The sequence below is a fragment of the Enhydra lutris genome, unplaced genomic scaffold (assembly GCF_002288905.1).
Source record: "Enhydra lutris kenyoni isolate GAN:26980312 unplaced genomic scaffold, ASM228890v2 scaffoldscaffold42, whole genome shotgun sequence".
Lineage (NCBI taxonomy): Eukaryota > Metazoa > Chordata > Mammalia > Carnivora > Mustelidae > Enhydra > Enhydra lutris.
Window position 1 is genome coordinate 8,184,464 of NW_019154126.1, and position 17,604 is coordinate 8,202,067.

General features: G+C 41.1%; 1 protein-coding gene across 1 annotated transcript in view; it reads left to right on the forward strand.

Annotated features, from left to right (window-relative positions):
- Positions 1 to 17,604, forward strand: part of LOC111155557 (Ras suppressor protein 1) — a 186,095-nt gene that overhangs the window by 98,269 nt on the left and 70,222 nt on the right. Inside the window, exon 8 of the mRNA XM_022515774.1 lies at positions 3,972 to 4,104. Within this exon, the coding sequence (XP_022371482.1) occupies positions 3,972 to 4,104 (133 nt within the window). The remainder of the gene's footprint in view (positions 1 to 3,971; positions 4,105 to 17,604) is intronic.

The following is a 17,604-nucleotide window of genomic DNA, read 5'->3' on the forward strand; positions in this document are numbered from 1 at the left end:
TGTACCCCGGCTCTCACACTCCTTTTCCCCAAAGGGTATGTGTCTAGCCCACATCCAGTGTCTCCTGCATGCTCTGCTTAGCCGACGTCGTTAGCAGTCCTCTCTGCCTCTTCTGTCTCCTTTGACAGCACTTAAATAGAGACATTGCTAGGGATTGACCGATCTCCGGGGGGTCAGAGGCTTCAGACAAAAGGGCCCAGAGAACACGGCTGACCTTTCTTGGCATTATTCCCCGAGCTCTGTCTTCCATGTGTGGCAGTCAGGGAGCATGGAACTTCAGTATGTGATTTTCAGAGGGTTACCACTAAAAAGGCTGCAGGCTTCACAAGAGGCTGTTAATAAGTTAACAAGAGGCCGGGTACATTCCCAAGTGGGTATGTAGGTTGTAGGTGGTAGAAAGCAGGTGCGGCTTTCCCATAGAAATATGCACTTGGACCTCACATTCAAAGCTGATCCATTACATTTGCTTTGCTTATCTCTACCTGTATTTTTGCATTCTTGGGACAACCCTTGGACCTTGGTGGAAGGGAGCCTGTGATACAGCCCAGGAAGGAAGAGAGTCCCCTTTCTCTCGCTGTCCCATGGACATCGTCCCTGAGCAAATTTCGAATAACGGCATTGCCTGGTAGGGGTGTAGGGGGTGGTGGGGTCCTTCCTTGAGCCTTTCCCTGGTCCATGGTGCTCTCACACTGACCCAGGGCCCTGAAAATACAGCATGGTGAGAAGTGCTCAGTGCTCCTATTTCCCTCCCCTTCTCCCCCAACTCTTCTTCCACAAACTATAGTGTCCCTGTGATCCCAGTCTGAACCAAAGGTTAAGAGGAAAGCAATCCAGTTGAGTTAATTCGTGGTAGTGTATGAACGATGGGGAGTCCTTGATGTTCATCGGATCAAATTATACCCTTGAGAAATTCAGACTCTGTTCCTCAGTAGGGTTAACAATTTTGGGGAACAGGGAGGAAAGGTCTTTAGGTCAGAGTAGACGCTAACAAGTACATCCCTTTGCTCAGGAATTGCTTAGCTTCCTTATGCAGTTCGTGCTTTTCATGACTTCTCTTCTTTGCTTAGCCACTTTGGAGTACATATATTTTTTCCAAATGTCTCTGTTATTTTTTTTTTCATAGTCGATTTCATGCTGATGTCAGTGGGCACGCCTTAGAGGCGGGAAGATACGTAAGCGCATGTTGTTTATTAGGTCAGTGTTTTAAGAGAGGTGTTCATCTTCTAGTGTCTCTACCCCCAACTTAGTGATTTGCTATACCATGGTTACTGATGTCTGGCTTGTGACCCTTTCCCTCAATGACCGCGCTTGCTAAGAACCGCAGGAAACCTATTCTGTGTACATTTAACACAGGACACTTAAGAAATACAGATTTCTTTTTTTAGAGTAATTTTTACATGGAAAAATTTTTTTCAGACATTGTATTCGTTTTTAGGAAAAGTGGAAGGTGGGGAAAAAAAATAAAGAGAATGATACAGAAGAGGATGAGGGCATAGAGTATAGCAAAAGAGATCCTAAAAGAAGATAAGAATTACAGAGGAATTGAAATGAGAGATCATTCTTATTCTTGAAAAGCTAAAAGCCCTCCCCAAATGAAGATTAAAAACAAACAAATAGCCCATTGCCTATAAGGTCACAACTGAAGTAAGATACCCAGCTCAGCAGAGAATTTCTGCAGCTCTGGGATTTTCATTTGCCCTAGGCTGTTTTCTGACTCATGGTTTAGAGAATAAAACCCATTAATTTACCAAATGATTTAGTATCTGACTAATGATGTTTAACCATTAAGATAAGGAAATTGACAATATTGATAATCTTGGAGAGAAATTTATCTGCTAATTTTTGTACTTAACACCAACAGATTCTAAGTAGCTTTGGAAAGATCATGATGAATTACTCACTGGTAATATTTGATAGTATTAATTTTCTTTAAAAGCGTTTTATTAAATTGTAATCACTTTTATATTGGTCTTTTTTTTCTGAATAGTACAAGTTCATCTAACAAGACGGATTGAAACTCTGCATCCTTTTAGGAAGAAATATTGCATTATCTTCCCAGTAAAAATGTTCGTTCCTTTCTAAAGCCTAGATCAGCTGAGAAATTATGTGCTTCATGGCATACCTGCTCCCAGAGTGTGTCCTCCTTATCTTGAGTTATCAGTTAAGACAAAATTGGCAAGTAGAGTTTCAAAACAGGACAAACATGATACTTTGGATGTGTCTTGGGAAGAATGGTTGCTGGGTGTCTATGTTTATATAGCCTTGGCCTGCAGACTGGGAGTCTGAAAATGAACTTCCTCAGTAGGGCTTATAGGGTAAGGCCTTTGGTGAGCCCCCCCACCCCCCGCCGGATAAACTGCATACATCTCTGGTCCATAACCGCCCTGTTCCTGTCTCTTGTGTAGGCAAGTGTGTGATGAGACACTCTTTCACATGTAGACTTTTCCATTTTTTAGTATACCAAGCAAACAAAAAAGGCAACCAATTACTAACAGATGATATTCAGTTGGGTGGCGCTTACTGGGTTTTTTATGCTGCCTTACTTAACGCATCCTTGGTTGATCTAGGAGATGTAACCTAATAGTTTCCCCAGACATTCTAGAAAGAATACGAGATTTAGAGTCAAAGCCTTGGGTTCAAATCCCCACTCTTAAGTTTTCAGATCTTAGACATGTTATTTAATTTTGTCATGTTTCCATTCCATTTCTTCATCTATAAAGTGCTGTCAGTGACTAAGCTTAGGGATTGCTGGAGAATCAAATGAAGAAATGCTCCCCCCCCACACACACACAATTGGTCAGCCTTTAAGTTTCTTATTTATTTATTTATTAACATATAATGTATTATTAGCCCCAGGGGTACATGTCTGTGAATCGTCAGGCATATACATTTCACAGCACTCACCATAGCACATGCCCTCCCCTAAGCCCATAACCCAGCCACCCTATCCCTCTTCCCCTACCCCCTAGCAACCCTCAGTTTTTTTGTGAGATTAAGAGTCTCTTATGGTTTGTCTCCCTCCCAATCCCATGTTGTTTCATTTTTTTCTTTCCTTACCCCCCAGGCCCCCAACTCTGCTTCTCAGATTCCTCATATTAGGGAGATCATATGATAATTATCTTTCTCTGATTGACTTATTTCGCTTAGCATAATACCCTCTAGTTCCATCCATGTTGTCGCAAATGGCAAGATTTCATGTTTTTGATGGCTGCATGGTATTCCATCATATATATATACACCACATCTTCTTTATCCATTCATCTGTTGATGGGCATCTGGGCTCTTTCCATAGTTTGGCTGTTGTGGACATTGCTGCTATAAACATTCAGGTGCACATGCTTTTTAAAGGTAATAGGTCAACTAATAAGGACAGTACAGATGTGAATTTCTAGCATGACCATGTCAATGAGATTTGTTTAGTGCTGATTCTTTGATGTGCTTATGGTACCTGAGGAATGCAATAATAATTTTACCTGGACAGCATTCTTCCTTCCCTCATATTCTACTTTGATGAATAGTGGTGTTGATTGGATTGGGTTTAGATCACGTTGGACAAATGGTGATGCGCAGTGTCAAGTAAGATTTCAGAAAGTTCTGATATGACTGTTTCTTTCAGTTGTGTATGGGCTGTTTTTTGTTTTTTGGTTTTCTTTTCCTCTGTAACAAATACCTAGAAAATAAAGCATGTGCTGCATTTACAAGAACTTCCAGGTTTACTTCCTTTCTACCTTGACCCCCCCACTCCCTTTCTTCCTCCCTCTCTCCCTTCCTAATTTCTTGGGGCAGCGTACTAGGACTAACATTGCTTTCATACCACTGAGGACTTGAAATTACACATTTTTAAAAAATAAAATCAAATGATCCAAGAGATATTTGGTGTTGTGCCCTGGTTATTAGGCAGTACTTCTTAGATCTGATTTGTGTTGGATGAAATGAACTTCACCTTTTCCTCTTTCCTTCCATCATTGCAGGAAACTTGGATTTAACTGGTCAGAAGCAAGTGTTCAAAGCAGAGAACAATCCCTGGGTGACCCCAATTGCTGACCAGTTCCAGCTTGGCGTGTCCCATGTTTTTGAATATATCCGTTCTGAGACGTACAAGTAGTAAGTAGACTGTGATTTTTGAAAATAATAGGTTGTCGTTTTATAGTATTTCTAATTACACCATTTTAAAAAATTAACATATGATGTTATCGTATTGGTAGCAGTTAGCTTACAGTATTTTTAAATGCTTTATTAATAACCACATGTAATTTTCTCTTTTTTTTATGGATGATTTTTAATTGACATTTTCAAAGGGAATTTATACCAAATTTGTTAAAAAATGTTTTAAGGTATTAGTTGAATATTCAAGGCACTAACGAAATTCACCAGACACAGTAAGATCAGCATGTTTTTTTTTTCTCCTTTGAACACAAAGAATAACAAATGTTATGAACAAAATTGTTAAGCAGTTTATTTATAGAATCAGGAGAAACTACTAGGGGAGCATCATTCTATTCTTCAGAAGCTCTTACTCTAGCAAGATGGTAATCTCTCTAAGAGAAAAAGAAGGGGCAGAAAAAGAGGAAGAGGAATCCGCTCGCTTATGCCATAGCATCAGAATCCCTCAAGTCCTTGCCCTGGGTCAAGGGCAGCTTGTTGGGAGCCAGGCCTCCAAACCTTACTGTCTACATCTGGTTCTTCCTCATTGTGTCCAGGTGGGAGGGATTCTTGCACATCTCCTTGCTCTGTTGTTGTATCTTCTGACATTATTTTCCCCTCATCCTACCCCACCCTCAACTGAAGGGATCATTCTTTCCTATGCTTCCATGATCCTTGATGCTCAAATCTGGTCTCTGCTAGTTCTAAGCAAATACAGAAGAGACTTGAAAAAGAAAAACCCACAGTCTGCTTTAATCTGATTTTGTATGCAGCCCCAACCTTTGAGAAGAGCTAGAGGAACTTTAAGGGTCACATGCAGTCAGGAGCTTGCACTTGGGGGATCAGAACAATGCCCCCCACTCAACGGCCTTGCTGAATCTGTGCTGGGTCAGTGGCTCAGGATTAACCAACAGGGCAGAATCCCTGCCTATACATGGCGGGCTGTGGTTCTGGAGCCCCCTTCCGTGTACCCTTGTATACGGAGCTTGTTATGGTCCTCTTTCCATCGGGCAGAATCCCAGAGAAGATGAGCTGTGAGGAACAATGGCATTAAAACCAAACAGACTAGAATTGCTGACATGATAGTGTATCCTCATCTATGAAAGTGGCTTAAAACGTGGTTTAGTTTTCTTTTAAGATAATACCATGACATCTGCAATATATCTTAAACCTTACCTGTAAAAGTAAAATGAGAGAAGTATAAGGTGTGTTTTATTGTTTCATGAACCACAGAGTTACGTGCAATTATATACATAGTTTCTTTAAATATGAATATAGCTCAGCCTTGGAAATTTAGTTCGTTATGAAAATGTGTGAAAATATCATTGCAAATTAGCAGCTTATTGTTCATTTTGTTCCTCTTGTTAATCATTGCTATCATCCATTTTAGATGGCTGTCTAATTTTTTGTTAGTAAATGGCAATCTCCATAGATCTTGGTTTGTAGGTTATCTTTTTAGAAAATCTCTGCATACATTTTAACATGCAGAAAAATCTACAAGCAGGCTTTTTTTGACTGAGAACTGGGCAAAACACTCTTTTTTATTCTGGGTAATGATCTTTTGTTTTATCATCCATTAATTTATAATGTATAACATATTAGAATATGTGGCATATAAAAGCACTTCTAATTTTAATTTCATTTTAAAATATTCAGTTGTGAATTTATGGATATTGTATTACCTCGGAGTCATTATTAGTCATTATTACAACTAATCACCATTATACACTATTTATTATATATTATAAACTATTTCTGGTTGTTTGAATGTGGTTAGGATTTCGGATGAATGAGGTTCTTGACTTCACTGAGTTAATTGTTCGGTTATTCGAAAGGGAGTATATGGCATGACATTTTTATCAGTAACGTGTCTGTTGGCTGTAGCCCTCTCTCTCTAATTTTGAGGATCAGAGTAATTTAAGCAATTTGCCCACCAGCTTACTTTTTGATTTCCTCCTGGAGACTGGTATTATCTTCTAAACAGTGACATGAACATTCAGAAGCTTAAGTAAGCATAAGAGAGTTGTTGACCCCTTTTAGGGGGACAGGTTAGTACCCCGTTCGCTGTATTTAGAGGAGTCTTCGTGAGCCTCCTTGGGGAGGATACACTTGCTCTGACCCCTCAAGGGCAGGGCCCCTCGGCAAATTCCCTCGGGGTTCTCCTCTTCTCTCCTCCTCAGGAAAGAGAGGTATTCGCTGTTCCCTGTTTCAACTTTCCACCCTTCACCCATCCCCCCGTGGTAGCTGTGCTCACTCCGTCGTTACCAAATATAACTAGCCAAACACCTGGACTATTAACTAGGTAAGACACTAAGACTCTTAATCTTGGGCTTTTTTATAAAAAATACTTACACAAAAATGCCACCTTTATGTTCACTGAATTTTAACATGTAAAGTTCTCTTTTATGTGAAGGGCTGTGTATTGCCATAGCCTCCTGTAACTAGAACCCAACTTAATTCTTTAATTTTTTTTTTAAGTAGCTCCTTCCTAATCAGAGGACTTGTAGCATAAAGCTGTGCACGTGATGACTTTTAAGGAGGCATTTTATTCATTACACTCCCATTTTTCCAGAAAAGCCAATTTCACATTCAGTTCCTTCGTCTTAGGTATTCTGTTCTAAAAGCTGCGGTTTCTACTCTTCGCTTCCTTACAACTTTCTATAAGTCATGTATACCCCTTCCAATAACAGATCCTTTTTTTACATATTGATCTTCAGAATACCAAGAAAGCATATTTTAATTTTGCTTTGGCCCTTAAGTAGCTGATGAATCGCCTTCCTTTTTTGCCATTTTTTCTAACCAGTTGCCTCCTTACCTAAGCGAGGTAAGGTAAAGAACTTACTGGCTTGCTTCCTTTTCATCCGCGTCCGTGGTTGACTTTCACAGCGACCTTCATGTTCCAAGCACATCCTTGGAGGCCTTTGAGTCTAGAGCAGCGACAGGCAGAGAAGATGGATGGTCCGACTTCCAAGAGGGGATGTGGACATTTGAACCAAAACAGTGAAATCAGGGTGCAGAAAGAATTAAAACGCTCTGAGATGATCTAATGTGGCGAAGACAGGAACTTGTGCACTTGAGCTGGGAGGAGCGGTGGCTAGGTGTGGCCGGGAGGGTGTCGAGGTGTCATTTTTCAAGAGCTGGTTCCGTTGAGTACATTTGGGGCATCCATCACATCCTCCTCATCATTTCTTAGGTGGGGACTGCTCTTTGTCCATTTATCATACATTCAGCAAAGGGAACATATTGGCTGGTGTCACCGCGTTGCCCATTCATTATGTTACTCCCTCTATTCGAGTACGGTCATTGGCTCGGTCAGGTTGTTGAAGAGCAAACCCTACGAGGGCGTTAGCATTTTCAGGCTGTGGTCGAGCTATATCCGGTCACCCCTTAACTCTGTATTTGGTGCTGGTTTTCTCCTTGCATGACCACCCTTATCTCTGTGAAGCAGTATTGGGATTGAATAGTCACCACTTGTTAAGTTTCCAGAAGGTAGTTTTTTTTCCCCCCTCCCCAGAAGGAGAAGTCAGATTAGAGTCAGGATCCTTGACAAGATGCTTTGTGAAAGGGAGTAACTCACACTTTTCACATTTCCATCAAGGAAGGTGGATAGGAACTACAAGCCATTTTAAAAGCTGACATGTTAACTCTTAACAAAAGGCGAGGTTTGACAAATGTTCGGCTGAAAATGTGCTGGTTGAAAGAGGCATTTGGAAAGCAGGCATCCTCATGAAGGCTGGAATTTGCGAAGTATGGTGGTCCTAAAGCCTCATTTCCAGAGCGATATCACTCGGAGAATGCTTCCCCGTCATTCTTCCCGCCCTGTGACTTGCTTTTGTCTCTAGGGATAGGCGCCACAGTCACTCACATTTTTATTTTCTTCTTTAATCTTGAGTGAAGACCAGCCTTACGATTATTCACGCCAGTTAGTGGAAGCATTTTCACAAAGCAACACTTGGCGAGTGGTGGGCCATGATGAGAAAAATGCCGGCAATTTCTTTTTGCTAGAAATCTAGCAAAATAAGTCATCCTGTTTGATTTGTAAGAAGCACGACTTTTGTTTGCTGGTGATTGTCTCTGAACTTATTTCCCTGGCACAGTTTAAACTAAGAAATGTTTTCTTTTTTCTGCGCTGCGTGCAAACCTGTGTACAGGCTATAGCGGATGTAAATGGGCCTTTCTTAAACAGCTAGCATATCCTCTAATGGCTGCCGCGTCAGTGACCTAGAAGACCCTCGAATAACCAATCTATCTGGTCTACCAAAAGGCTGCAGCATTTCAAACCTAGTAGGTGATCCCTTCATTTTGAGACCGTTCTTTCTGGAAGGAAATCCCGTCTAACAAAGCTCTCCAAACCTTATTATTTTCTGCTGAAGTATAAATGGATGCACAGAACTAGCAGATGGTTTTATAAATATCACAGAAGGATGAAGGAGAGGGTTAAACTTCCAGGACCTTTCTAGCAGTTAGTGAATTTTACTTAGTGACACAGGAAGGCAGGAAAAATGTGGACTTCTCATTCATTACTATATCTGAAAATAGCTCAAATTAAGCCAGAGAAAAACAATATTTCTTTAGAGTGGACATGAAAATGAAGATCCAGGGTGCTTTTTTTTCCCCCTAAAGCTTTGAACATAAAATATTGTTTTTATTTTTAAAAGTTGACTGTGTATTGGGTTCCTGGTAATTTATATTTCCTTTATAGGTGTTCCATATGTATATTTCCATCCTTTCCTAAGTTAATAAATTTATTATCACATTTCCTCCATAAGACAAAAAATAAGATTCAAACTTCTGATGGCCCTGGATCCATTTGCATGCAAATATGTTGCATTGACCTAACATCGCTAAGAAATAGCAAAGAGGAGAAGGAAACCCATAAGGTATATTTTGGATGGAACTGTGTCATATCCCTTATCTGATGCTTGTTTTCATTGGTAAAATGGCACAGCGTTCCTTTTTCTCCAGATAGTGTGTTACCAGCACAAGGAGTTGAGACATGTTTATTCCACTGAACAGACCTCATTCAGGACAAGGAATATCAGCTGTGGATCTTCGACATTCACCTTGAGTTGTTCATTCCCTTGGTAAATTATTACCTCCCTCTCAAAGGAAGAGAACGAAAACAGATTGTGTGAAGAAGAGTACATAACAATTTAGTCTCTCTCCCAAGTTTTCTGGATAGATTGCTTCATGTAATTTACATTTGAAAGGATCTTTGCTTTTCTGCTGCTAAGTTGTTGAACACAGTTATTCGGGTATGCTTCAGACGTAATTAGTATTTTTCTGTTGTCTTGGTGCATGTTCACCATTTTCTTGATACATCAAATTTTTATATGCCATTTGAAGCCTTATTTTTCTATAATTTTGTAGCTCATGCAAAATAGTGCCATTTTTTAAATGGAAGGTGCATCCCATTCGACGTGGCCAGTGCACCTGGGTTCCGGAAGAGTCGCAGTAGGGAACCTCCCCCTCCCCCGTCACGGTAGGGAACCTCCACCCCCTAAACCTATAAAAGTCTAAGGTGAAACCCTGCCAGGGTTTAAAAACCAGCTTCAGGAGGCTACCCGGTATTTCTGAAGGCATCCAGGAAGCCCCATCTTACACATATTCTGAGATTTTTTTTTTTTCCTGGGACTTGGATACATAATGCAGATTGGAGAAGCTTCCCCCACCTGTCCACGTTCACCATGGTCCTCCAGTGTGGTCACAGCCCAGCCACATGCTGCTGGCCTGCCAACCCTGTGGGGACAGGGTCGGTCAGGTTTGACCATTGAGCAGAAGCTCTGTCAGTGCTTCTGCTTTTTATCCAGCGACTAGTGTACTTACCATTAAAAAGCTGAGAATACATTTAGAATAAATGAGAAAAAAACACACACAAAAAACACAACTTCCACAAGAAAAGGAGAAGAGTGATGTTTATCCTGAACCTCCTACTTTTACATACTATGATTTTGAAGAGCAGAACAATCCTGTCCTCCCTCCCCACCTGGTATCGACTTGTATGTTGACTGTCAGGTTTGCATCGAGCCTCTCGAGCCTCTCTTGTATCGCTAGAGTGTGATGTACAGCGTGATTGGCCACAGTATCAGTTTAAAGTAAATAGAATATAATTTGCTCACTTGACGGAAGAAAATCAGCATAGGCTAGCCTCAGCCTGTGCTCTAAAAAGGAAATGTGTCATATTACTTCCTCTACAGGGGCTATTAAGAGTTCCATTTTTAGATGAGACTTACTTGATATAATTATATTGAGCTATTGAGTATTGACCTCCTCAATGAAATGAAATTGATCAGCCCTGCATATTGACAACTTTTTTTTTTAAACTCCCTGTCATCTTAAAGTTCAGTGCTCGATGCTTTCTATCCTGCTAAAATGAGTTATTGGATGTATTTACAGTTTTTATTTGAGAGATAAATTAATAAGTGGCACTTTTATAATAAAAAAAAAACCCTGCGATTTCTATTCTCTACACAGTAATATTTTATTACATGCTGGCTTTTTATTGAGATCAGGTCTCTTATTATGGTCAAGAATTAGTAGAGGGTTTCGAGGGGGTGGTTTTGGTAATTTTTAGCAGTTCAGGGTTCTTCTGTGCTATCAGATATTCTGACTTAGAATGTATTCTATGAAAGGACTTTCACTCAGCTTTATCAGATAAAAAGCTCAGCTGTGAGTTACATTCATAGGTATCTGTTGATGTTACAGTTTATTTGCCAACCATTAAGGAAACAACTTTACATATTTTATCCTGTTGTGTTCGTGTATTATCTCATATGTATTTTCAAGACTCATGGTATAAAAAGTTTCCCATCAAGAAATACTGATTCCATTCTGATAGTTAATTTTTAAGTAGTTTCACCTGGAACATATGCTGTTCCATTACCTTTAGATTATACATAGTTTTGATTCTCCATCCAATTTGATAACGTATATTCAGAGAATAAATAATCGTTCCGGTTTTGGTTGTTTTATGTCAGGTTTCTGAGTAAGCACATGGCTTTTTCTTTTTCTTCCTGCTGATAGCTAGTTTTGTCCAAGTTTGGCTGTCAAAGCCACCCAGCAGAAATTCATTGTCTCAGGGTTCTAGAGGCTGGAAATCTAAGATCAAGAAGTGGGTGGGGTTGGGTTTTTTTTCTGACAGAAGGATCTGTTTCAGGCCTTTCTGCTTGGCCTGTAGATGGTCACTTTTTCCCTGTGTCTCTTCACATCATCTTTGTTGCTTGTGCATTGCTGCCTGCATCCAAATTTCCCATTTTTATAGGGACACAAATATGGTCACATTCCAAGGTGCCTGGGGCTAAGGCTTCAACAAGTGAGTTTGGGAGTAGAGAGGGGTGCAGTTCAACCCATAACACTACTGTTACTCGGATGCCCAGAAATAGCATTCAGTCCTCTATCCACGTGTTCCGCCTCTTTACGCTTTTCCTCCACAGCCCCCATAACTTCACGGTAGGCATATTTTCTCTATTAGCAAATATGTTTGAATAACTCTCTGAGACTTGGTCCACTTCCCTCCCCCATGCCTTTCCTAATATGCTTGGCTTCTGGAGTTCGATGTTCCTCCAAAGCATGCAGATTCACTCCTGTTTGGACACGGGATAGGCTCTTGTGCCTGGTAGAGGAGTCAGTGTTTTTATTTCTGATCTTTTCATAGTAGACCATATTAAAACAGAAACTGGTTAGGATTTAAGGGTCGCATGGGACTGAAGGGCGCCTAAGAAAGCCCTCTGTTCTGTCGTATTTGGCTAGAGAATTCAAGAAGCAAGGGTTACATTGAGCATCAACTGTTGGACTCCATGCTGTTTCTCCCACAAGAATCTTCTAGAAGGAAGATGCTGTACAGAAGGCCGTTGTGCCTCCTGTCTGCTTCGTATGCCATGGGACCCACGCTAGCAGGTATGGGATCTTCTCCCTGGGACTTTGTGGTCCTCATTGGTAGCTACTGGCATGTTACTCATTAAGGGGTGAGAGATTTCCTGTCTCATGTTAGAGTTCCAGTTACCACATCTGGAGCCCTTACAACTTTGTTGCATTTTTCGTACCTTATCTCTGTAGTCTTAACAGGCAAGACCGAGACTACTAATGACAAGGCAGGGAATTCTATTCTCATGTCATCAAGGTGGTTTGCTTTTCCAGCAGAGAGAGGGGCATCAGAGATGGAATGCATATTTTCTTGTGATGCCCCATGGCATAAAGACACAGGCATACTGTGCTCTGACGCTCTGTTCTTAGTGTATGTTCTGGTCCTCGAGGTGGGCCTCTGGTCTCAGTTCCCTCGGTGGCAAACAGCCTCTTCATCGCCACGCTCAGCTTCCCCATCTCAAAGACACTGATTCAAACTAGATCATCTCCAAGTTGCCCCAGCAATGATTTCGAATTCCGATTTTTTTTTTTTTCTGGGAAACATGTTTTATTATCTTATATTAGTCCATTCCTTTTTTTAAAAATTTTGTTTAATTCCTGAATTTACCCCCATATGGACTTACTTCATTGATTTCTTTTTTTAAGGCAACGAAGGATGATGATGACCCTGAATATAAATTGTTACAGGAAAATGGATACAAGATAAAATTACCAGATCAACCTTTTTATTCTATATTTTATGGAATACCTAATATATGTTTGGCAGTAACTTATTCGTACACATGAATTCCTGACACTTTCGATTCTTCAGACTTATTAATCAGTGTAGTCAGCACCAGAGCAATTTTATGAGACTTACCAGTCATCAAAAATTTATTATCAGATAAATCAAAGAAACAACGAGCATCTTAATAGGGTAGAGAAAGTGGGATGTAAAGGATCGTTTAAGACTGTGCGTTTTGTCGGTCGTGTGTTATATTTACAACCCGTATCAGAGAACTTACTCGTAATTTCATGCAAAGGGTCAGGGTGATCGTTAGTTTCTTAGGTGGAACCTCTTCCCTTTGTTTTTCTCCAGTAGAATATTTTGTTGGGTCTAACTGGAAGACAGAGGATGCCACATAGACAGAAGGTAGGTAGGACACCTCATGTTGGAATGTGAAGTGTATAGTATCCATTTTAACCTAGGATCTGCATTTCCTTTGGAATTCTATTATAGCTGTGCTCCAAAGTTAAGAATTCGCAAGCTCTGTCCTTCCCTTTGGGATGAAATTGCTGAATTTGAGCTCTTGGAAGTGGCATGGGGGAACAGCAGTCGGCAGACTGCCTCCCTTGTGGATGGGCTCCGTGTATGCCTTCTGAGAACTGAGACTCAGGCTTAGGTCTCTTGTGTTCTTGGCACTGCTTCTGACACCATTCTGAAGGAGTCACAGAAGACTTGGATCTCCATCCTGTGGGCTGAGCTGTTTGGAGGGGAGCTTTTCCATCACCCGAGCCCTGTCCTGAGTGTACCAGACCCTCACTAGTCTCTAGGATGGAAGGATCGTGGCAGAGGTCCAAGGAAGGGCTGAGCTTCCACTGTGGAGCTTCTAGACAGATCCATTGGGAATGGAACCGAAAGACAAAGCTGGGTTATTTCCCATCAAACATACAAAATGTGCCTGCCCACCTCCCATCTCCTTAAGTTCTCTTTTCTCTGCCTAGAATGTTCCGTTTTCCCTTATTTACCTATTGAAAGCCCACATGTTCTTCAAGTACCAAATACTGCTTCCTCAGACCTTTTTTCTGAATATTTCCCTATCGCCTATGTTTTCCAAGTCCCTTTTACCATTTTTTCTTCAGAACCTTTACCTTTCCTTTTAATAATAATAGTCACCAGTTACTGAACATTGACCATGTGATAGACATTGTGGTCAACTCATTACAGATGCTGTTTATCATTTTATAACACAGTATTTATTTCTGCGAATACTGGCCTTTATTTAGTGGGGCGGAGGAAAGGGAGCTGAGTACATGCTTTCTCTCCATTAAGAGGCTGTAATCTTTTTGAGAGCAATACTCAAGATTCCTACAAGCCTGGGCTTCGCCTGTGGCATGCCCCTGATGTCTTATATAAATGACCTGTCTCACGCGGAGGAGCTGCTGACAGGTTGCCCTGATTTCTAAAAGAAATCACAAAAGAAAAAACAGAAACCATTCCGGCCTCTAGAATGGACCAAGTTATATTGTGTGTGTGTGTGTGTGTGTTTTGCTGTGCCCAGTAAACAACAGCCAAAACATTAAAATGCATTCTCAAAATACGGTATTAAGTGAAGATGACGTCTTCACATTAGTCTTTCACTGCATAGATCTCCGCTTTTTTACCGTACTTCTCTCAGATTAGAAATGAATTGTTTTTTAACGGCAAATCAGTGATCTGTGTTTGAAAGTGAGCCCTTCCTCTCAGAATTCCGCAGACTCCGTGCTGGTCTTGTTACCTTCTCTTTGTAAGGGAGTGTGTATGTGTGTTACAGATGTTGTCTCTCTTTGTGAGAGAGACTTGGGATACTGGTGGGGGTGGTTATCTCTAGGGAAGGAAACTGGGTGGCTAGAGGCTTGGAGGGCAGGCCATACTGTCCTTGCTGTTTACCCTTCGGTACCTGTTGAATGTTCTGTTTTGTACACGTACTCACTACTTAATAGAGTGTTTACAAACCACAGAAGAACCTGTAGGGCCCTTGAAGTTAAGAAACCACAAAGACTGTAGCGGTACATAGGCATACTTCGTTTTATTGCACTTTGTTTTATTGTGCTTCTCAGATGGTGCGTGGTTTTTAAACATTGAAGGCTTCTGGCAGGCCCCTGTCAAGCTAGTCTGTTGGTGTCATCTTTCAAGTAGCGTTTGCTCATTTCTTGTGTTTGTGTCATGTTTTGGTAATTCTCCCCATATTTCAAGCTCTTGCATTGTTGGTATATTTCTTTCTTTTTTTTTTTTAATTATTTTTATTAACATACAACGTATTATTTGCCCCGGGGTACAGGTCTGTGAATCGTCATGCTTACACACTTCACAGCACTCACCACAGCGCATACCCTCCTCCATGTCCATAACCCAGCCACCCTCTCCATCCCCCTGTTGGTATATTTCTGATGGTGACCTGTGATTAGTGATCTTTGATGTTACTAGTGTCATTGCTTTAGGGCCCCACAGGTTGTGCTTCAGTAAGACAACAGACTTCACGAGTGGATGTTGTGTATTCTGGCTGCTCCCTGGACTGGCCGGTGCCCTGTCTCTCCTGCTGCTCAGGCCTCCCCTCCCTGAGACACAGCTGCCAGTGTGGGGGAAATCGCAGGAGAAGAGATAGAATATCTATAGAAGTGGAGCCTAAAGATGGTGCTGAATGGCTGCAATCTCATGAGAAAACTTGAATGGATGAAGAGTTGCTTTGTAGGGATGTGCAAAGAAAGTGGGAATCTAGTGAAGATGCCCTAAAGATGGTTGAAACGACAGAAAAGGATTTAGAGTATTATGTATGCTGCGGGGTTTGAAAGGATTGGCATAACTTTGGAAAAAAGTTCTCCTTTGGGTACAGTGCTGAAACAGCATCCCATGATCCAGAGAAGTTGTTTGGGAAAGGAGGAGTCGGGTGAGGTGGCAGATTTCATTGCCTTTTTTTTTTTTTAGGATTTTATTTATTTATTTGACATAGAGAGAGGAGGGGGAGGGGCAGAAGGGGAAGGAGAGAAAGACTCCTAAGCAGACTCACTGCTGAGCACGGAGCCCAACACAGGACTTGATCTCACGACCGAGATCGTGACCAGAGCCGAAATCGTGAGTCAGTTGCTTAGCTGACTGAGCCCGCCAGGCGCCCCCAGTGTTGTCTTATTTTAAGTCACCCTGATTGACCAGTCAGCAGCCATCAACTTTGGAGCAAGACCCTCCCCCAGCCAAAGGACGAGGACTCGCCGGAGGCTCACATGGTGGTCAGCGTTTTCTAGCCAAAATATGTATTTATTTAGACAGAATACTGTGGCCCACTTAATACACTACAGTATGATGTCAACATAACTTTTATATGCGCTGGGAAACCAAAACCTTCATGTGACCCACTTTACTGAAATAAGGAAATAACTTGTTTTATGGTAGAGGTCTGGACCCACACCCTCAGTCTGTCTGAGGAATGTATGCCTCTAATCAGTTTTCTCTCCCGCGCTGGCTCTTTTCCGCTCATTTGCCGAGATGGAGTGGAAGCCTTCTTACCAGGTACACTGTTGAACCAAGTATAGCCAAAACATTTTTGGGGCGCCTGGGTGGCTCAGTGGGTTAAGCCTCTGCCTTTGGCTCAGGTCATGATCCCAGGGTCCTGGGATCGAGCCCCACGTTGGGCTCTCTGCTTGGCAGGAAACCTGCTTCCTCCTCACGCACTCCCCCTGCTTGTGTGAGTGCTTGCACGCGCGTGCTCTCTCTCTGTGTCAAGCAAATAAATAAATTTAAAAAAAATCAAAACCTTCTCAGAGGGTCCTGAGTCTTAGAAAGGGACTCTAGATGAGACCTTGAAAGAAGGTTTCTCACTCAGCGCAGTGATCATGCTTATTCTTGGCTTAAGTATTGTGAAATCTTACTTTTTTTTTTTTATAATATGCCTCAGATAGCCTCAGTTTTTCCTGTATCCTTGGAAGAATCTGTAGCAGTCCATTTTCCCTTTCTAATCTAATGTGAGATGGGAAAAGGTGTCGTTCACAAAGAGGTCACAGAGTAGAATAAGGAAGAAAAAAACAACCAAATGTACTTTTGTGTTGAATATCTTTAAAGAAGGGTATTTTCCTACCTAAGAGTTGAAGTGATTGAAAGTAAGGTTTTCTGTATTTGAAAGGTCGTGAGGGTTGGAAGGGAGAAAGAATGGATGTTGGAGGAGTTCACTGTGTATGAGAGGATGAGGTTGGGCTTCAGGTTCCCACACAAGAGACATGGATTTTTTGGTCTTAATTCTTCTCTCTCATCTAATTTTTTTGGCTGTGAGCTAAGATGACGTGTGTGTTTCAGACTGTTTGTGTGAGATTATGAGCATTTTTAATCTATTCTTGTGCATTCTCAATAGAAACTGCGTAAGTGGTGATCTTTTAATAGACTATGTCTTGCAACTAGCAAATTTATTTTGGAACTAAATTCTAGATAATTCCTAAGGAATGTAAATTTTGTTAATAACAATTTTTGTTTTGAAATACTTAAAACGTTAGAACTGTATTTCTTTTGAGTTTTCTGAAGTAGACTTTTGCTTTATTTTGAATAAGTGGAAATACTAAGAAAGCTCAACGGGGAGACTGCTGGTCATTAAGTTGATTGAATGAAAATATTCTCTATAATTTTTATACTGAAACATGGTTAGAAAAAGAAATAATGGCATATTGGGGAATGCTCCTTCAAAACCACCACATGAATGCATTACACAAAACGACTTTGATTTTACTGTGGTTGAAATACTAAGAATCTTGAGCAGCTTCTGCTAGAAAAATTCAGAACATGATTAAGTCCAGTACCCTTCCCCTTCCTTCCATTTCTTATATTCATGGACTAGCATCCAGGTGGATCTGTGATGAGAGAAGTTGCCTCCATTACAC